Below are 23,474 nucleotides of genomic sequence, written 5' to 3'. Positions count from 1 at the left end.
GAGGTGCGAGTAGTGTCCCCTGTCTTGAGCAACACTAAAAGTATTCGTGCGTTGTTTTACAGGAGGCGAACATCTTTTGTCAGCATGCCACACTCTATTTCTCTTCTTCACAAGCTTTTGTTAGTGCTACAGCGCTAAATGTGTTATTTTGTTATGACTTTCCAAGATTTACATTTTTACGTTTGTAGAAAGCTCATAACATTAGGTTCTCATTGTAGAAATTGGTACGGCAATGGTTATAATTTTGTTTTGAGTTATTAAAGCGATGTATAACCTAGGTATATTGCTATTTATTTATTTATTTATTTATTTATTTATTTATTTATTAATGTATTTATGCAAGGGAATGACTCAAGGAAGGGTTCGGACCTCCAACTCCGGGAACATATCCGTCTTTCACCTGGGTCTAGGATTTGAGCAGGAACTAGCCGCGGCTTTCTAGAAGATAGCATCCTGCCTTCCCCTAGTGGGAATGAAGAAAACCAGGGAAAACCTAGTCAAATCAATGACAGTGTGCCGACGTATCACCACCAAAGGAAGTCCGTGTTCAACTCTGAGCGAACAAGGTTATGATCGTTTAATTTGCGATCAGCATTTGGCATTACTACTTGCTTTCTAGGCAAAGAGTACCAGAACTACTAGGATATACTATGTCACAATGCTGCGTGCGTTGCGGGATTCTGTAAAATCCTAGAGCGTTGCATGCTGACAAAAAGTTCCTTCTGGAAAGCAACGCACCCGTTCCTGTTCGAATGTTGGCCAGACAGATGCACGGCCCCGGGTATGAAGTTCTCGTCTTCTCTTGACCGCACACCTTCTTCATTCCAGCTCTTCCCAACCATACAGTCATTTCCTAGGGGAAAATACTTTTGCGATGTTGCCACGATATTTTCTGAGGTGTAGTAATGAAGTTTGCACCACTACACCTTACTTCACGTTCGGACCTATCACACAGCAACGGTACAGAGTTACGAGCTGTACGTTACCACGTGAACTACATAGCTATACAAAATTACACGTGTAAAATTTCATCTCTCTACAATATGTGCAAGTGGGTCAGGGTGAAAGTTTCTCGCGCGTCTCTCGTTAACCGGTAAATTTCACGGAAATGACACATGTGCAAATTAGTCAGAAACTATTGATTTGCGACCCCCGGTTCATACGGGTGAAAATGTTCCAAATACTTGTAGAATTTCCCCTTGCAAGGAATGCATCGTATTACCAGTCACCCTGGATATATATGTCTTTATCATTACGGAATGAGACTTGAATTGCATTGCGGAGGTGTACGCAAAATATGGGAAAACTTGTATGAAATGATCCCTTTACGTAATATGACACTTGTCATGTGCTAGAAACATGAAGAACCACTTCTAGTAATGATGTCTGTACGTGACTACGAACATATGCGAGTTATTTGTAGTATTTAAGAATTAGACAGTCTAGTAAATGGTACATTATTTTTTTAATCTTATAAATTAACATATTTTTTTCTTACATTAATTGCACTTAAAATATCAAACTTTGAAATATTTAGTTAGTGTTTCGCCATTATGCGCTAAGCCGAAAAGAGACGGGTGATTAAAGTAAATGATGCGAAAATTGCTGAATTGAAGAAAGTGGTAGAACATATCGTAAATGTTAAGAAAAAGTTTACTTTGTGGAAACTGAAATTAAATTAGGAACTTCAGGAGGAAAGGTGAATACTCTTTATTAGTAAGGCCCTTCTTATAAAGGTAACCCAGAAAGTTCTGTCGCATTTTCACCTAACACCTTCGAACATCGATAGGTCATCTAAGGCGTACCTGGAAGATCAAAAATAGTCCCCATCATCATCAACGACCTTTGGCCAACTTCCTGGAAGACCATTGATTTCATCGCGGTAGAAATCGGTGGGCCGTGAAGCGAAGAAGTTATCAAGTGTATTTTGCACCTCTACTAGGGATTTTATTTAACTGGTGTCCTCTAAGGTGATTGTCCAAGGAATGGAACAGGTGATAATTGGACGGTGCAATGTTCGAGGAGTATGGCGGAGGCAAGTGTTTCCCATTCAAGACACAGAATGGTGTCCCGGGTTATCCTAGCCACGTGGGGCTTAGCATTGTCCTGTAACAGGACGACCACTTTGCGATTCAGAAGTGCTGGCTCTAGAGTTTTGAGTTTTTCTTGAACACGGCTCAACTGCTCACAGCACACATTTTTATTGATGCTCTGACCAACTGGTAGCAGTTCCCGATGCAGGATCCTGCTAGCAATCCACCAAAAACACAGGATGGCCTTCCTCTGGTGCAGTGCTGTTTTCGGCTGTTTGGGAACCGGTTCATGGAATGCTAACCAATGATGACGGCGCTGTGGAGCTTCGTACAGGACCCACTTCTCATCACATGTCAACACCCGTTCAGAAATGGCTTCTTCCTCAGACGAGACAGCAAAGACACACAGGTGTCTGCTCACATTGCCTTCTGGCCCGGAGTCAAATCATGTGGGACCCATCGACCCAACTTGCAGGCTCGGACTGGCCAGGGCACGAGGGGAGGAATCCCTGCCGGGGTCCTCTCTCTCTCTCTCTCTCTCTCTCTCTCTCTCTCTCTCAATGAATATTGAATAGCATGGAAAGTAACATAAAACATTCCTGTTGTGTTGGAGCATAGTTACTCGTTGTAGTTGGTTCTGTTCCCAGAGTTCGGTGGCCCCCAGCATTGAATGTAGTCTTGGGTCTCATTATTGGGAGGAAACTAACATTATTGTAAACTCCTCTTTGGGGCCCTTTGTTTGTGGTCTAATAAGAATATATTTCAACAATATGAAGAAGAGGGCTCCAGCATCATATTGTCTAAATGTGTATTGGGGCCCCATGAATGCCGAAATGAGACTGACTTTCATAAAGTCCTGCTGGGCTCTATGTTAGTCGTTTGACAAGTTATTGTAACACCGTAAAGAAACAGAACAGATCTCCACCCTGGGGACCCATTACGACGCGTGAATGAAGCTGAAAGCTTTATGAAGGAAAGCCACCCCCATTGCAAAGGTTTTACAAGACTCCGTTAAACTTCGAATTCTTCTTTATCATCATCTACTACTACTACTACTACTACTACTACTACTACTACTACTAATAATAATAATAATAATAATAATAATAATAATAATAAAATATGGGGCCCCCAAATGAGGCTCCTACTGGGGCCATATACCCCCCAGTCAGAGGCTGCCACCTTGTAGTGCTTCCCAAGTTGACGGAGGTGCTGCCGAATGGTTTCTCTACTCACACTGAATTGTAGTCTTAGTTACTCACATGTCTGGCCACTGTTCGCCACAATTACTGCCTAAAGATCTTCATTTTGTACATGTGTCGTCTTCCGGTACGTGGTGCATCTTCGAGTGTTTCGTTACCGTCCTTAAACTTTTTAAACCACCACTACACTGTCTGCGTAGTCACGACACCCTCACCGAAGGTCTGGCATACCTTCAGCCCGCTCCAGCGGCGTTTGATATCCCAGTTTGAACTCCTACAGTATACACACCCTTATGACACTCTATGGAGGTCCCATATTCACTCTGTCCTTACGCAAGTTCACGGTGTAACTGATATGCTACAACCAGGTAGTATGTTGGATATATCCACACCAACAACTGACATTCGCCTTATCTCCATTCGCATTCAACTCTTAGTGTGAGGGTCAACAAGCAAGTGATAGAACTTTCTTCGTTACTTTTATAATAATTTCCCATGTGTATTTGAATATTATATATATATATATATATATATATATATATATATATATATATATATATATATATATATATATAAGGTGCATTCAATAAAAGTATAAAAATATAAAACTTTGACAAACTTTTGCTTCTTTGTTACTTCTAGGTAGTGTCCTAGAACTATTATCAGATGGCCTGCCTCTCAAACTCAATGCTGGGAGTCAGTAAAAGAAGATGGCGGTGCCCTTGTAGGTTTGCACCAAAGTGAAGCAGCGGAGTTTCATTAGATTTCTGTTAGCTGAAGGTTTGAAACTAATCCAAATTCACCGTCGGATATCAGTGCAATATTGTGAAAGTTTTTTGAGTCGGACAGAAGTGTACGAATGGGCTGATAAGTTCTAAAAGCTCCTTGTACACATCAATGAGCTTTTCTTTCAGATGTTTTGGAACCCACCTCTCACATACTTCCTTGAACTTCAGTACGTCATGAACAATATGATGGGCTGATCCGACACTAATGTTCATCTCAAACAAATTTCGCCATATTGCACTGCCATCCAACGGTGAATTTCGATTGGTTTCCACCTTTCAGCTGACAGAAATCCAATGATTCTTCGCTGCTCCACGTTGATGAAAAATGCAGGGGTGCTGCCATCTTTTTCACTGATTCACAGCATCGTGTTCGCAAGGCAGGCGTGCCAGGCCATCTGATAATAGTTCTAGGACATCATGAAAAATTAACAAAGAAGCATAAACTTTGTCAAGGTTTTGTATTTTCTATACAACTTTTCCGGTTATTTATTGAATGGACCTTATATATATATACCATTTATGATGGTGTATACAATGAGAAATTAGTGTTAAAATTATATAGTTAGATATTTTCTCATTTAGGATTTTTACGTGTGTCTAATGATTTATAAGAAGAAGGGTATATAATGAAGGTGTTTTTAAATGGAGTGAAAATACAGGGAAAACTTCACTTAAAATATTTTAGGGGATGATAATGGTTAGATCTTTTGAATAAAATGTATGTATTGGAAGTCGAACCCTAAGGTCTTAAATGTGAAAAATACAAGGAAAGTTTTTCTCGAGATACTTTGTTCGAATCGGTGTTTACCACTTTTAGGGTGGAATGTTTGCACCGGAAATTGAACTCGAGACTTTTAGTAGGAGAAATGGGATTCATATGAGTAGTTACATATGGCCTTAAAAATATATAAAAGTGAAATGAAGATTTTTTTATATTTTACGGTCTATAGCATGGATAGTCTTGAGACTGCATAAATAAATAAATAAATAAATAAATAAATAAAATATTTTTGACTTCGAGTGTGAATGGTGATTTTAGCTTGTCATGTATGGCGGTTTACGTACCTTAATGACGAGAGGGAAAAAATGTAAGAAAGGGGAAGCAGTTTGTGATCCTGCTTTCATTTACTCAGTGTGGAAACATCGCTTAGGACGACTATCATGAAAAGCGTCACACATTTCAAGCGATTTCAAGCGTCACACTGAAAAATAAACGTAGGAGTATTCGTATTAAAAATAATGGAACGTAGATCTAAGGTGCTATCCTGTCATTTACCTCATGTGAAAAATAGTTCGAACGAGTGATGTGTTTGTGTGTGTGCTCATATTGGAATTGCTGTGGTGGCTCAGTGTTAGAGCATTCACTTCTGGTGCGTGGAGTCCCTGATTCGGTCCCAGCTCGCGTCAAGTAGACTTTGTAGTGGACAAACAACAGTATTCGTGGTTTTTCTCGGGACTCTCTCGTTTAAAATTAATTTTAAATTGTTTTAATTTAATTAATTTAAAACTTATTTATTTATTGTTCTCTTTAGAACAATGGAAGTACATGAAAAGAGCTTGACAAGTTTTAATAGTGATGCAGAATGAATGAACTGGTGAATGCAACCATAAAAAGAAATAAAAAAGTCAACGAAAACGACAGGAGGGTAAAAGCAAAAATGATAAAGTGCATATCTTACAGAAAAAAAAACTGAAAAAGAAGGTGAGAAAATATGTAGAAAGAAAATAATAAAGAGAGAAGTATTGGTAAAAACCCGAAATAATGAAGTGAAAAAGAAAGGAAGAAAGTGGAACATACAGTTATAAAAAGTAAGAGTGATATTGATGAATTAAGGTGGAATGATATCTATGATGATAAACTATTCTGATTTATGGGCAATTTTGAAGTTGTGTAGTGTGATAGTGAATGGGATGAAAAACTAATAAAACTAGTGGATAGAATTGATAAATCAGGAAAGCGAATGAACGGGGTGAAAGAAAATATAGAAGAAGAGGAAAGTTAGTGGTGTGTAAGCGAAAGGGAAAATGCACATTATATTTAAATATTTGTTAAGTGTGGTGTCTTATGTTTCATTCAAAAAGTACTTGTTGTGTTATATTAAAATTCACATTAAGAAAAAACTTTGCTTGTGAAAGTGTTGTGTTTAGTGAAAAGATGTAACTGCGGAAAATTTTTCGTGCACGGTTTTTCAAATTTAACCAGCTGAAAATGCTCCAAGAGTATTGCCAGAACGAACTTAAAAAAGAATGGAGAGATGAAGCGGGAATGGTAACTGTCATTATTCCTAAAGATGTAAAAGTAAATCTTTTTATCCACACCTTGTTTCTCGCAAAACTTCGCAAAATAGCATCTCTCTATGACTTACGGTTCCCGAGATATGGCTCCTAAAATGTTCCGAAATTCGAACTTTTTGGCTAATATTTGGTGAATGGTGGCCAGTTGGCCAGTGGCCACCGGTTACTCTTTGGTATCAAAATGTTCACCATGTTCTTAGATATTGGTGAACACCAATATCATCTCTCTATAACTTATGGTTCCCGAGATATGGCTCCTTAAATCTCCGGAAATCGGCCACTTTTTGGCCAATATCTCGGGAACGGTAAGAGTGACGCGAAATTCCATTAATTTCTTGGATAGTTTTTGATGCTTTATCGAATGGAGGGTTCAAAATTCGAAAAGAAGAGACAGACACACAGGTATAGAGAACTCAGTAACTAACTTTTTAAATTCGTTGGAAATTTGTACTATAGGAAATTTCAAATTGAATTATGTACCTTAAGAAGTTGAGCTGTCAGGTAAAGAGTACGAAAAATAAAATTACGTTTATCACATCATTATGTTGAGTTTCATAAAGAAGACGAAAATGAATGAAGTGGTGAATAAAGAAGGCGGTGGAATCCATAGTAAACATACGCACAGTTCTTTTATCAATCAGAAAATAGAATTGTTGTGAGCTGAAATTAAACTAGGGGCGGCGAAACTGAGGAAGTTAGAAAATTTTAATTTGAAGGTTCTTTCTTTAAAAGTAGTTTATGTCATATGACACAAAAGTATTTTAGACTTAAATCAGAGAAACTCTTGCTTTCGAACTAAACTTGTAAAACTTGACTGGAATTCTGACATTGCTAGCTATGATTCGTGACTTCTAGACAGCTTGTTTTAACACGGAATGAATGTCGTGATGGTACACCATATAATTGTGAGTATTCAGTGATTATAAAATCAACATGACATGATTGTTTCTTCTCGTAGACTTAAAGCAATTCTGTAAATACTGATAAAAGCAAAGATCTGCAAGTTTTTATAACTAGGATTTTAATTTGGAATAAAACTCAAACATTTTTATTTTGAATTTCACAGCAAACTTAAACAAAAGGTTTTGTAGAGCTTTGAAATAGTATTAGAGATGAGCTTATGCTGTCTGGTGTAAAAATTCCGTCGTGTCAAAAAGGTACTTTACCTTAAGATGATGACTGAGTTCTATGTTAAGGTCGATGGCGTTTTGTCGAGCGAATTAACGTAGTTCTGTCCTCCATGAAATAATTCTGTCCTTCCATCCAGAGACGATCCTCCTGTCCAGTTTTGGTTCTAGCTCCTTTTCCGGATTCCGCCCGCACATCACCTTATGACTCCAAATATGGTTATCGACGTCCAAGAAAGCACCTCTCATAGCTTCAAATGATGCTTCACGTCACACAACACAAGGTCCTCTAGGCAGGTTGTACACCTCCAAGACGATGTCCATATCAACCTCATTTGGCAAAGTTCAACCTGGAAAAATTCGATATCGAAGCAGGAAGCGGAAAAAGAAACCTCTGACTCTTCAAGGAAAACGCGGAAGATACAAACCTCATTAATATTTATCTTCCTTGTTGTTGAATACGGAAGCAATCACTAAATTCATCATTCAGCGTCTCTTAATAAGTTTGTGGATAAACAGCATAATGATAGCGTAAGCAGAAATAAAGGAAAAGGTAAAAGATTTAAATGATGTTTGCCTTTATATGGCAAGTTCAACGATTAGAATAAAAGAATATTACAAAGTGCTCTATGAGTCTTGATACTAGAAAATCATGGGGGAAAAATAAAGTTTTCTTCCAATTCAGTTTCCAGTGGAAGTCGAACCCAGAGCCTATATTCTCAACACTTGTTTCTTTAAGAAAAGGGATACATTCTGTTAACTAGAATTGAAATGTTCTTTTTCTTCTTATTTCACTGAGAACCCAGAGGAATAAATTCACTACCCGAGGCTAAAAGAACTAGGAGACAAATAGTGTAGTGTGGAATAGTTTTTAGAGGTTATAGGAGTACCAAAGCTTGATAAAAGAAACACATATAAGGAATGGGGGGAATCATACACCGTACGTAAGATAGGAAAAGAAAAATAATAAAGATTGCAGTACGAGTCGAAAAAAGAGGAATAGGAAGACCTAAGGGCAGATAAGAGTATAATATTAAGATGGACTTCAGAGGAATGGGAGTACAAAGTAAAACTGCATTCAGGGAGCTCAGAACAGAAGTAAGTGTAGAGCTTGTGTAAACATGGCAATAAATCTCAGGGTTACATAGCCTATAATGTTACCTAGTTAGTTAGTTAGTTAGTAATAGTATTGAAAATACTTTGCGTACCTGATAGGATATTAGATAGGGAAGGAAAAATAAATTTTAAAGAGCGGAAATTTTTATAAAGATTGTTATAACGTTTGAAAATATAACACTGCCTTCAGATAGGTAAAATAATGGCATAGTAAATAGGAACCATGCATTAAATTTACACACGTCTTTGCATACGGAATTGCATACTAGATACTAACGAAAGATTCTATCTACATATAGGCAGTTAGTATAAAAAATGATGTAGTAAGTGAGAAAGCATTAAATTGAGATAGGATCAGTTTTGTAGGAAATAAGAACCCACTATTAAACTCATATAAGAGAATCTTTTATAAGGAATGGGATAACAAGTAGGAATTCAAGGTTAAATTTAGACAAAATGAAATTCTGATAAGAAATGGGATAGTAAATAGTAATTGAAAATTAATGTTTTTTGGGGGTAAATTTTAGACAAAGAACGCTAAAATTGCATTCATACAAGAAAAAATATAAACAAACTATCCGTTTTTAATTACATTTGAATAAAATTTTCGCTTTAATAAGAACGTAACATATTACTCAAATTAATTTTCCATTTTATGTGTACCTATACTAAGGATTCAACTTCAGTCATTCTACATAGAAAGAAATTTGCGATTCACATATGCAGGAATAAGAGAGAAATATATTTTTACTTGCGTATCGTACGTATTTGGAGTAGGTAACTTACGACCCAAAGAATAATACGAACTTGTTTCTCTAAGGCTATGCGTAAATAGTATCTGTAAATAGTCGTGCGTAAGCTAATCAAACACAAAACGAAATTATCATAACTGTGAAGTTCTATAATTCGTTCATGAAGTATGAACATGGACCTTTTTGATATTTTTTTTAAGAAAATAATCTTCACGCTTTAAAATTGGTAACAAAAAGAAGGCATGACACCCTTAATAGGAAAAAAAAGATATTGAAAATATAAAGCAGGATTTTTTTTAAAAAAAAAGCCTGCTATTTCATGGTTTCACGATCAATGTAAAGGTAATTACAAGGATAAAAACGTTATACACTTTGTAGTAATAAAGTGCACAAGAGCAGGACAGGAAGGGGCAAACGTATGGCTAGAGGGAGAGAAAATCGAAGATGTTAAGACGTTCCCCTAGGAAATCTAATATCCTCGGACGGAAGAAGTGAAAAAGTTGTAAGTTCCAGAATAGCGCAGGCTAAACAAACATTCGATAGGAAAATAGGACTACTAATATCAAGAAATGTGTCGTTGGACGTTCGTAAACAATTTATTAAGACTCTGGTATGGGATGTGGCGCTTTATGGATCAGAGACGTGAACGTTGAGGAAACCTGAAATATCCAAGCTGGAAGCATTTGAAATGTGGTGTTGGTGTAGAATGCTGCGCATATCATGGACCGAAAGGAAAAGGAACGAAGACGTAATAAAAGAAGCTAATAAAATGAAATGAAATGAAATCTTTAAGTTTAACGTCCCACGGTTATGTCAGTTAGGCTAAAGGAGACGGTGAGAATGAGAAATGAGTGAAACGGTGGAATGAAGAAAGTGGGAGGGAACGGGAGAATCCCGAGAATACCCACGAGCACGGTGTTTGTCCACCACAAAGTCCACACGGCGCGAGCTGGGATCGAACCAGGGACCCCAAGCACCGGAGGTGAACGCTCTACCACTGAGCCACCGCGCCCCCAAGAAGCTAATGAAGGACAACAGATCAAGAAGATAATAGGAAAAAAGAAGAAAGAACATGCTTGACAATCTTATTCGGCACTCCGATTGAATCACCATGCTGATAGAGGAAAAGGCAGAAGGAAACCAAGGAAGAGGAATATCAAGGATAGATTATCTAGATGTATTTACAAAGAAAAGCCCTTATCAAAGTATAAAACAGCTCTCCCAAGAGAGAGAAAAGTTTTAAAATTTCCATGTTGCCCACCACCATATGGCTGAGTTGAGAAAGAAGAAAACATTTTGTATTTACTAATGTTTTGTTATTTAGAACTCTAAGTAGACGCTTGTTTGTGAAGGATGTAGTAAGAGTTTTCAATGTGAAACAAATCCTGTTTCTTATTACATAAAAATGTATTAAGAAGACATTAATAAGATGAATAAGACATCTGTTATTAGAATTATAACATATAGATATGCAAAATGGTATACTAGAAATATTTAATGTAAAGCATGGGAACTCAGTCAGAACAATAAAAAAAAAAATCTTTGAAAAATACTTTCTGTACAAAAATGAATTTCTATTGTAATTTTAAAATTGTTTGTAAATATAGATAAAGTTGGGTATTACATGAACGAAGTTAATGCTTAAGGTAAGAGTATGAGGCTACTTTTCTTATTTTGCCTTTCGCAGAATCAGAGTCTTTGAGAGACAATATACGTCCTTCTTCTGGGAATTGCCTTTTCATTTAAAACTGTTAATAAAAGATACCGTTAAATATTTCGCTTTCCATTGTTTCCTCTTCGTTTTTAAAGGTACTTTAAAAGTAATAAAACTCACGAAAAAAGATAATCTTCAATATTATTAAGACTGTTTTCAATATGTAAAAGAAGAACTCACGCCCAATTCCGATTTTCGTATGCATGTGGGTATTTAACTATGAAGTCAAGCTCTCAATTGTAATTCCAATCCTCTTTTTCATTAACATCCTTTAAAGGTGTGTAGAATTACAAATTAAAACAATGCCCAAATGTAAGTTTTATCAGCACGCTTAATACTTAATTTATATCGCCTTTAGACATAATATGCCTAATTGTTGATTTACTATTTGAAATTCAGGCGCACCTGCACAAATATTGTCACGGATAAATCTCAATTTTAACTAGATATGTTCATTTCTTTAATAAGAATTTCGTGAACAGATAATGTATTACTTTTCGTGTGCTCAAAAATTCGTTTCCTTTACACGTTAAATCGTTTATGTTTTCTTAATAAAAATATATTTTTTCTTTCATAACTTTGTAAAATGTTAATAACTTAGGACTTTCAAAAGTAAAAATGTAATCTTTATACACTTATTTTATGTCATGACTAATTTCTAAGACTTATCAAGGACGAAGATCAGTTGACGTAGTAGGATAAGGTTACGTTCTTTCCATGATATTATTGCAGAAAGATAGTACTGTAGGCTCGTCGTATATCATTGACAGTAGATAAGTCGAAAACGTTTGTAAAAGATTTGTTTTCTGTTCTCATTTTTAATACGCAAAATTTTGTCAAAGGACTTCTTCTTAGAACTGGTGTACTTAGTAACAGCTCTAGTTCCCTTAGTAACATTGTGCTTGTCAAGTTCGCCAAGCAAAAGAAGGCACATAGCTGGTTGGATTTCCATACTGATGATAGTTGACCGCTTGTTGCAATGGGCCAAACGAGAAGTTTCAGCAGCAATAGGTACGGAGGTATCGTTAACAAGACTGTTCATGATACTCATAGCTATGCTGGATATACCAATGTCAGGATAGATTTTCATTAAAGCTTTGTAGATGTAAATGACGTAACCCTCATTCCTCTTTTTTGAATCAAAAAATCCAATGTATTTCATTCAATCAATTTTTTTTTTTTGTAGGCCTTATATCTAGAGAATTACATATAGTGTAGCCAAGCCCAAACCATGACTTAACTCAGTATAATGTGCTTATTCCGTAAAAAATACGAAAACTTCAAAAATTTTGCGGCCCCTGATCCAAAAACTAATTATTGGCCAAGATTGCAATTTTTGATGCATGCTTTGGATCATTTCTAAAATTCTTTTTCTTATCTGTGACAACCTTTATCACATAAACTGTTGATGAATATTGTAGCAATATGCCTTAATATTGTGTTCATTCGTGTATTCTTATATTTACATGTTTTGTTTCACGAAGAAACTATTTTTAAAAAAATAAAGAACTTTAAATAGAGAATAAATTCGAAGGAATAAAATATTGATGAGCATGATGCTCTTTTATATAATGCTTTGTCTCCTTTAATTTGACAAGAATTCCTAACACAATTGAATAAAAGAATTTACATAGTCTAAGAAAAAAACTATCTTTTTGTGATCCGAACAGTTTAAAATTTTGTAAATTTCGTTTTCGGAGTTTATAGTATACGTATTATTTAAAATAATATTCGTTATTAAGATTGTTTGCAAAACTGCATATATTTCTCCACGAGAGAAACAGTTACATCATGAATGCAAAATATAATTTTAGTTATTTACTCTTGGAATTCTAATATTAAATTTGCACGCAGAAATGTAAAGTATATATATTTCAGCGCAAGAACCAACAGATGATTCTGTATTTAAAAGATATTACAGATATCGGAATAAAATTTACTTTGAATGCGAAAGTGCTGAAATTCTTAACATGAAATCAATGAATTCTGATTTTGATTGTAATTTCAATAAAGCGAGTAAACTTTGTGTAAAATAATTATTCAAAGACTATGAACTTACTGATCTCACTACTTTGTTAAGGATGTGCTAGTCGATCTGAAGATGAAAGTGTGCATAACTCTATAGCAAAATTTGATGCTATTTAGATAATATAGTGTGGACATTTTTAATTAAGAAAACATCACCTACTGAAATGTATAAACTGATTCACTAATATGGATGCGAATTTTATATGATTGTTTCGTTGGTACATCATGACATCGGGATGAAAAAGTTTCATACTATGTACAAATCTCCTGTCATAATCTTTGATTGGTCGGAATCCAAACACATCAAATGGTTGTACAAATAGTGTGCAGTTCTTTTGTATATTCTCAACCGTTATGTATTTGCCATCCGTCACCCAACTTGCAATGGACAATTTGTCTGTGAATGGACCCCAGTGATCAAGCACGTAGCAAGTTCAAACCATCAGGCTTTACTATGAGAGAGAATACTTCGGTTATATACTTTTGGCAATCGTGCATTTAGCGTTGTTGAACCTCTCAAATAGTTCTCAACCGTACATTAATTTTAGTAGCTTGTTGTAATCAGCATGAATTGGTCCTTCAAATGGCATGCTTTGTTTCTCTGCAGGCGAGTGCTTTCTCCCGAACTTCCCTTGTTAGTCAAGTATATTGTTATTAACGTATTAAACTTCATAGAAAATGAAATGTGTTATAACACAGTTTTGAAATTCTTTAGTAGAATTTCAATATTATAATATATTCTTTAGTATAACTACAATATTTACCTTATTATATTTATAATTACAAACTTTATATCTTACAGCAATATTTATAATTATATTCTGTATTCTAAAATACATGTTTAACTTACTTTCATTTTATATAGAACATAGATCTTTGGTATGATTCTTCATTCTTGTAATTAATAAACTATTTTCTTTTTAACCATTTATCAAATTAGTTAATAGCTTTGAAGTTATATATTTTTTAAACTTATTTAAAACTTTTAACTTTGAAATGTGTAGTCTATGGGAAATTTCAAGAGATAGTAGGGAGGCAAATTGAAGAAACTATTATTCCAGTATTTTACTAACATTGGTTTCAACTGTCGCAGCACTCCAATGATTTTGGATGAAACTGGAATTAAAGACATTCAGCAAAAATTTTCAGAGCTCAAGATTATACTCTTTCCTTAAAGAGGCGTAAGAACTAACATATTAAGACAAGTGAGAAAAACGCCTTGGTAATATAGGGCAAATATCTATTCTTCTCGAACAGTGAAGTGGTTTGTTTCATTATATATATACAGGGTGTTTCAAAAAACGCCGATAACGTTTGGGATGTGATTCCTTACACCAAGATAACTCAAAAAGTATATACCAACCTGGGTGCACAAATGCTTCCTTTCGGAGTTATAGGCTGCCGGAAACATAAAAAAATGAACTTTAAAGGTTCATAGCTCCACAAATATGGAACCTACCGTAGACGGGTCAAGACTTCACTTAGGAACTAGTACATGGTCTATTCAAATATACAAGTTTCAGAATCCTGTGGTACTTAGGCAATAATTTTTATAGATGTAGTTGGTAAGTACTTCAAATTATATGCACGTAGCCAAACTCCCTCTATAAAAATTGTTGCGTGAGTACCTTAGGATTCTGCAACATGTATTTTTGGATAGCGCACGTACTAGTTCCTAAGTGAAGTCTTGACCCGACTACGGCAGATCCCGTAGTTTTGGAGCTATGAACTTTAAAAATTCACCTTTTCATGTTTTCGACAGCTTATAACTCCGAAAGGAAGCATTTGTGCACCCAGGTTGATCTATACTTTTTGTCTTATCTTGGTGTCAGGAATCACCTCACAAACGTTGTCGGTGTTGTTTTGAAACACTCTGTATATATATCTGCTGCAGCCTTCAGCACTAGAATTACCTAATTATAGGTATAAATGTCTTTATTGGATGTCTTTGATGTGATGGAAGACAAGCAAAGTTGAATCATGAAATCAATCATTTTATGTCAATGACAAGTAATCTTCATTCACTTCTTTTTACACTCTGAGCAATTAGCACAACTTTTTAAATTTCCAAACCGTGAATTGGTAGGTTTAGTGTTAGTTTACTGGTTTCTAACTTTCATGCAATTATTACTTTCGTTTTCTAAAACATCGTTCTTCACTTTATACTTATTTCCAAAGTTGAGATAGTTTTCATTTGCCTAGTGTTTTGCTAATTTTACGCAAGGGACATAAGTCTTCGATTCAAAATACCTGGAGCTGTAAATATCGGTCATAACATGTGTGTGAAAAAATTTCGTATATTTTATTTCGTCTCTGAAGGAGTATGACATGAGTGCCCAGGGGATTAGGCTTGCGATGGTTCTTTATTAATAATTAAATATATCGTTGCAAAAAGGAGAATCGATAAATATAGTTATTTTATGTATTTTTATGATCTACTTCAAGATAAATGAGAGAAGTAATAAAGAAACGAGCATGCAAAGAAAAGAGTACTATAAGTCTATTGTAAAAGTAGTATTTTTTCTCTAGCCTTCTTACATGATTCAATTGATGCTGACTTCGCCTCTAAGCCAATTTAGGTCATGTAAGGCTGCTGTTCTGTCTATCGCTCACTTCAATTAGTACTTTCCTATGCCCCGAGTGAAAATCATTATACAGGGTGTCTCAAAATCCCCTTACATAGCGTAACTCTGTTATTATCAGAGTTGCAACAAAATGTAAGAGGGAAAACCGTCTCCGAATGTGACGTTTTCAATCTAAAGTGAAGGATTTTTTAATCGGACGAGCCGTTAGTGTTTTACACCTATTTCAAGCAGTAACTTCATTCACTTATGTTGTGGGTCCAGGTAAATGACAACGTTGCATTTTCATTTAACATTGAGCTGATAAAGAGTCTGCAGCCCAAACGGCTCGTCCGATTTAAAAATCTCCTACACTTTAGATTGAAAACATTACATTTGGGGACGGTTTTCCCTCTTACATTTTGTTGTAACTCTGATAATAACAGAGTTATCTTATGTCAGAGGACTTTTGAGACACCTTGTATATGCATTGTTGCAATGCTTTACTGGTGAATGGAGTTCATTCATTGGTTGATACGATACTAACATCACATTAGTTTATTACTTAATATCTACTTGAGCTAATAGGAAAACAAGTTTCGTTTACTAGATGCAGAACAATTGTAGACAATACTCGTATAAAATCCGTGCTAAGTGCGAAAACGAAAATATTGAGTAAATAGCCCAGATGTTACTTCAGAACTGATGGAACATATAGGAGTGCGCATTGTTTTGGAGATTATTTGGACTACTTCCACAGTGAATAATAGATAGCCTGTTTTTCACTGACAGTGAGTAGTGTTAGGCACTTAGGCCACATTTTTACATTAAATCGAACTTTTCCATTTTTGCCACAGCACGGATTTTATATTCAGATTCCAATTTGTACTTGTAATAATTAAATTATAGCAAAGGTCCAATTGACAGCCCCTATGAGATAAGTAGTTTCTAATTAAACATTTTTGACTATTTTCACTAACATCCGTTAAAAATATACGCCATTATTAATAATTATGAAATAGTACTTAGAAGCATATAATTTTGTTCTTGATTTTTGTTTAACGAGCAATGATGAACGATCTCAGATTAATTATTTTATTGTGTTACAGTTCCAAAGAACTACAGGAAACCCAGATTCCTTGAAAGTCTGAAAGCTATCCTTACTGAAGAAGGCTTAGTTTCCTTCGAATGCAAAGTAGTTGGCTTCCCAACACCAGTCTTAAGATGGTTTAAAGATGGACAGGAGCTAAAACCAGGGGACGTCTACCAGCTAACAGGAACTAACTCACTTGGTAAGGAGTAAACACAGCAGGTGAATTACGTACAGGCGAGAGGTCAATAGTGTGTCGCCGATCATAAACTTGCAGCACCACTAAATTTGTTTTCTTTTGTTCCATTTTCTCCCTTAATCTTTATTTCTAGTCAATATTAATTTGTATTGTTTGTCGTCTTCAGTGTCTTATACACAGATTTGTAGGACAAACAAGCTGTATGTGTTCATTAAATACGATTGCTAGTTAGTATCCTTAGAAATGAGATTTAGTGCCTGATTTATCCAAGATTAAATATGCTTCTGATTGTACTTGTGATTAGCATCTTACTTTTAGCGTTACATATAACACACACACACACACACACACGTATATATATATATATATATATATATATATATATATATATATATATATATATATATATATATATATATATATATATATATATATATATATATTATTCATTATTTAGACGCTCTCTTCAATTTTATTTTCCTTTCATACAGCTTCATATTCACTCAATACTGTTAATTTGTAGTATTCATTTCATACCACATTCTTTCCTTTTTTGGCGATAGGTCATCAGCCTTATTAGTTTGTTCTTTTACTATTGATTTCATAAACATGTTTAATTAATTAATGAAAGAAATAAGACTTTTGGTTCTATCGTTTGTTTACTACTTTTTATAACTTACTCTATCAAAGATGAATACAACAACTTAGATATACACAAATGGACATGTTTACTGCTGTCCAACTTCAATTTGGCATTATTCTTATATCCCAAGAACTATGCACAATGACGTAACTCATTCTTAAAACAAACATTATTTTTTTTTTTTGCAAAGTGACGTATCTCAAATAACATATTTTTTACGACTTAATATTACAATATTTATATAATTTGAACATGTGTATTAAAGAATATACTTTTGGCTACGTTGTGTCAAAAATTGGTAAATATTTGTTCGTAAACACGAGCGTAACAGGAAAGTAAAATAGGTGCAATGTTTTAAAACGCTCTCTTGAAAAATGAGAGAAAACTGAGATACGACACTTTGCAAACAAAGGGACGATATGGTTGCTTGGGAACAGCCATACATTCCGAATTTTTAACCACTCAGTCAAAAACATTTTCAAGCCAGCTATCCTGAGTCAGGTTTTCCTCATTCGCACAAAGCCAATGGCGGGATGGTGCCTTACATAATGCTCCCTGGCTGCTTCCTTGCTTCTACATTCGTTTCTTTCTTCCCAATTCCCAGAGTACTGTGTGCGCAAGGAAAGGTGGCTTCTGACAGTTGGGTAGAGCACGTGGAGTATTGGAGGCGCTGTTGCCAGAGGCTCCGCAACAGAGACAGCAGATCTGGCGACAAACTTAAGACGTTTAACAAGTCGTCTCAACTACCTACAACAGCGCGGTCAGTGACATTCGTTGCCTAGAAACAGCGTGAAAGAATACTGCAGTGATTGGCTAACAATCCTCCCTCTCGTTTTGTTTACAACATGTGCAGCTATCTGTCAGAAGCCACCTTTCAGTAACTCAATAGTTGTGTGACCACCGAGGGACGCCATCCCTTATATGTGACGGGTTAACATGGCTACGGACGCCAAAAGCCCAGAAATCTAATTTCTAATATCCTAATTCGAATTCTGCACCTGAAATTGCTATTCCAAACTCTAGTAATGACATTTTATAGGGCAAATATACGTTTCCCACCACCTCTAGATTGGATTGATGCATTTCTGGTTTATCTTTTATGGGCTATATCATTAAATTCCACAATATTTCAACAAGGCTGACCTTTGTTTATGGTTGGTATTTTCTTATTGTTTAGAATGACACCACACGGAGAATTAGTCCTCAAAGCTTTAGCTTGTAATTACAAAGGTCTAAGTTTGACTTTTTTTTTATTGTAATGAATTACGACTGAATGATGATAGAACAATTAAAAATGAAAGATAAAAGTAAAAATCTCAGAAAGTCAGTACCTACCGTCCAAAAATGATTCGACTGTCTTGCCGTACCAAGTACTGATTATAATTTTAACCAAGAAACAAAATTTGGTAGGAGAGAATAGTCAATGTCATTGTTTTATTTATGATTTTGTTAAATTTTTGTTTCAAGTAGGCCTGACATGAATTGTTGAATACTTGGCACTATGTAAATGATCCTCATTTGTATTTTCAGGCTCTTATTCTTGCATTGCACATAACTGTATGGGAGAAGCCACGAGTACAGCAGAATTGACAGTAGAAGACATCCAGAACCAGCTGAACGAAGACGAGAAGCTACAGCTTTTTACAAGCAACAAACCTCCGAAATTCATCCATGGGCTTAAGAGTGGAGAAGTCAAGATTAATGAACCATTCCGGTTTACAGTACAAGGTAAAACAGTAAATTCTTTTTCTTTCATAGTTACAATTCATGTTTCTTTCATTATATCGATTCATAAACTCTGCTAATAACTCGAACAATATTCACAGGTCTGCAAAACGAAATGTGTTTTTGTGATGCACTCCTTACGTTTCCTGATGCTTATTAATTTCAACGTACTGAAACCCTAAATGACCTCCATTGCCCTGCATCACGTTAGGTTTTCAGGCAAATGAATAATTTCCTTAAAATTCCGTAAACTTTTTTGTGTTGTGTGTAACTTTTTATTTAGAGACGTATTGACCCGCCCCTAATTATCGTACAGGAATGAGTCATATCTTTTTTTTTTAATCGTCCGAGAAAACACCTTTCGAAAGTATGCACATATTTTTGGTCAGATGTACTCGCGAGAAATTATGGACGGAAAATTGGGGGAAAATGCCCCTTCCTTAAAAAAAAATGTGGGCTAGCAACCATGCGTAGTAATAATATAATTTAAACTCGAAAAATAACTTTTAAACACTGGTAGTATAATCTGCTAATTTGGTCAGGGTCGGACAAAACTAAAGTGGAGAAAAAGTTACTGTATTTTGTACCTATATCCTCCTAAAAACTTTCCCCAGTCCATCCTAAATTATTTAGAAATTTCGTATGCCCTCCGTAATTGCAGCAGAGAAATGAATTCTATATCAAATTATTCCTCTAATACCATGATTCCAGAAAATATTGCAATCATTCCGGTACTCAGTACCAGCAGGGAAATTAGTTACCGAGATTACACGGAAAAATCTTTCTTAAAAAAAAAAAAAAAAAAACATGTTTATTCTTTGGTTGGCAACCTTGCATCATACTTGCATGTGAACAAAGTGTCACTCAAATCATTCTAAGCATCATGAAATATTATACCCAAAATCATTCCAATATCCATTATAGATCCAGCGAAAAGATGATATTAATAACTACAAGACATTTATGAAATTGGAATAAAGCTTACCTGACATTGATGTGTATGAGAGCGCTTCTTTTTGCCTTGTAGACTTCTCCTGGTACATTTCCGTTCTGGGAATGTTACTGGAATGTCCCTGAAATCATACAACAATAGTCCGCCATCATGTTAACGCTCCATTTGCCTTCATATTTTCTTTCCATTACCCTCAAGTTCTGATGGAACCGCTCCCCTCGTTCTTTACTGTAAACTCCCAAGTTTCCGGGGAAGTAGTCAACATGAGAATCCAAGAAATGGATGAACAACCAAAAGATTTGAACACTGCCAACGTATTTTGCACAATTTCCCTATAATTTAGCACTTTCCGAATGCCGAAGAACTTTCCACAACTTCTACAAAAGTAGTACAAGCTTGTTTTTCAGTGTTATTAATACTTTCAAAGAAACGAGGATAGGCGACGAGTTTCCTTATATCAGGTAGAACCAAACTGCCCTCCTTCGGTTTTCCATATGAAAAACCTGGAAACTTGGAGCACAGACACTTGAAACATTCACTATCTTTAGGGAGAGCTTTGATGAATTGCTTTACAAGATCTAACTTGATGTGAAGCGGAAGTAGCAGATTTTTATTAGCAGGAATTAGGCTCTCTCTCAGAATATTTGCCTCTCCAGCTTGAAGAGTATCTCTTTGTGACCCCTGTTTGCCGGTTCAATGACTTTCTTTGCCACGACTGTCCCATAAGCAAAGGAAACATGGATATTTACTATAATACGCTTGTTGTTCCAATAAAATTGGGAGCACTTTGAAGTCACCACATACCAACCACCCATATTCTTCATACTTTATTTTCTCCAGCACTAATTTCGGACTCTCAAATGTGTCTTTCAGGTGAGTGGAGTGGCCAATTGAAAGAGATGCATATATGCAGGAGGACGGCTTTTAGACTGTTTTTAGGTGAATCGATTAACAATCTCCAATCATATATATTGCATTGTATTTGACACAGTCCCATCAAACCACAAATATCATTACAATATACAAGAGTTTGCTGTTCAGTAAAATATGGAGCAAACACTTTTCCGCGAGACCAGTAGCAAGAAAATGTAAATTTTGCAAGTAAGTTTTCTGATTTCAATCGAGATCCTAATAAGTCAGCAGAGTTCTTAGGCACTGCAAGGTCCCTAACTATATTATTCAAATCCTCTTGCGAGAAAGTTCAGGCTGTGCATCCATGTTATAGTCAGTACCATCGGAATCGTTCCCTCAGTATTTTCCTTGTCTGAATCCAACATTATATCCTCCAATGTGGTGGGTGAACTTGGCACAGGTATGTCAGCACTGTGGGCAAGTGAATGTATTGCAGAGAGAAGGTTCGAGTAGACAATAGACTTCTTGTTCTTTTTGTTGATTGGATCTACGGCCCTCATTTTTTATGTGCATGTACCCAATGTCTGGTCTACATGTGATAATTATTTTTGCTTGCGTGCACCAACGACCAGGATTGACAGAGCCCGAAAAGTCAAAAAAGAAGGAATACAATTGTCTTCTTCTTCTTCGTCTAAGGACATGGAATGGAGGGACATGAGTCATACTGTGTTCCATATTTGAATCTGTGATTAGTAGGTTTCAACATTGGCAGCCCTGGCGATATCCCTAATGGGACATATATTATACCTCGTTGGAATTTGTGTTCCATAAGCTTTCCAACGAGGTATAATACATGCCACTGTGACAATTAAGGAATTCGCCAGGGCTGCCAACGTGTAAGTCTTTTGAAATACCTATCCGGCATCTCTAGAATAATAATAATGATAACTTTTTAGGAAAACGTGACGTGATGGGCGAATTCTGACTTTATTTTCAAAATCAATGCCCCAAAGTCTTTAGGAAACAACGTAAATGTCCCGGGCATCATTTTGATCGCAGAACTGTGATATTAATGTATTTACTCGTGTTTATATGTACTTTATTGACGAAAAATAGTTGCAAAGTATTAACACTGAGCGTTCTTTATCATGATCCTCTTCATTAACAATGTAATTTACTGATAAGAGTTCCAGTATGCATAAGAATGTGTATTTTGGAAGTCAGAAATTAGCATTCTTTTGCGCTGCACGTGTGAACTCGGGTGTCGGTTTTTGTTAAAGTACATTTTCTAGATCCATACAATTAGCTCTCAAAATACTTGGAGTGGCTAATAGCTGTAGGAAATGTTGTTAACTTACAAAATATAATCGAAACCTCTATGCTCTCTCATCATTCCAAGTAATGAAACTCCAAAACCGACCTTTAGTCCTGAATTCGCATACAGTTACATTCACCCTACTAATAGGTTGAACAACAAGTAGTAGGAAAGAGGTGTTGGTACCTATTGTTTCTCTTTTACACTTTGCGACGTGAATCCGGTCGTCATTTCTAATAAATTCACTACAGGTGGTCTATAGAACGATAATCTTTAAAATGTGAGGAAGAAAGGGGTATCCATAGCTCAATAAATCCGTCTGAATTGGAGTATCAGTGTATTTCAATATACTATATAAATGAAGAATTGAATGCCGTCGATCTGTTTATTTACTCGTTGACAATATACATAAGTAGAAATAATTATCGCTTCCTGTAATATTGAAGAAGTTACTCTCAATGGACAATTTTTTTCTGTCTCCATTAATATTCCTGTGAATTAGCTTTTGAATAGCATTAATAGGCGTAAATTTGTTTGATATTGGTAACCGAAACTAACATATGATTGGTTTATAGCAAAGGGAAAGATCTATGTATGGATTACAAATGGGAACATTAGAGAAGAAGGGATGAATTTAAAGAATGGAAAAATAATGAGTATGGACATACATGTAAGAGTTAGATTAGAACAGAAAGTAACTGGAAGATGAGCTCAATGAAACTATTACCGTTGCAAATACAGAATACTGCCTTTGATTTCAGGATTTGAAGAAACTGTCATAGAAGAGCGAAAATTTGTATTTTATTAGACAAATCCTCAAAATGCTTTCTTCTTGTATGAATTCTATTGAAGTAGGCGAGGGAAGGCCTCCAAGTCGCATAGTGCTATGTTCTGCCGAATTGCATTACTGATTTCCGCCTTCAAATCACTCATGTACCATCGTGAATAAAAGTGTGTTCCCATCTCGCCTGCAGAGTATACGACCACGCAAAGATAAAAGACAGAAACAGACATAAAAAATATATATTACATAGTATTTAATTTGACCGAAGGACTAGCCAGTAGATTTATGATATTCAGGA

The 23,474-nt window shown here is 35.6% G+C and overlaps 1 protein-coding gene across 4 annotated transcripts in view; it reads left to right on the top strand.

Moving 5' to 3' along the window:
* LOC145674687 (uncharacterized) overlaps positions 1 to 23,474 on the top strand; it is a 1,315,729-nt gene that overhangs the window by 393,507 nt on the left and 898,748 nt on the right. For all 4 annotated transcript variants that reach the window (XM_081744920.1, XM_081744917.1, XM_081744916.1 and 1 more), the window contains 2 exons: positions 16,726 to 16,908; positions 19,079 to 19,276. In XM_081744920.1, coding sequence (XP_081601046.1) covers positions 16,726 to 16,908; positions 19,079 to 19,276 — 381 coding nt within the window. The remainder of the gene's footprint in view (positions 1 to 16,725; positions 16,909 to 19,078; positions 19,277 to 23,474) is intronic.

Source organism: Thermobia domestica, chromosome 17, assembly GCF_964235325.1.
Source record: "Thermobia domestica chromosome 17, izTheDome1.hap1.1, whole genome shotgun sequence".
NCBI classification, from domain to species: domain Eukaryota; kingdom Metazoa; phylum Arthropoda; class Insecta; order Zygentoma; family Lepismatidae; genus Thermobia; species Thermobia domestica.
The sequence above is the reverse complement of the archived record's forward strand: the minus strand, read 5'-3'. Positions and strand labels throughout refer to the sequence as shown.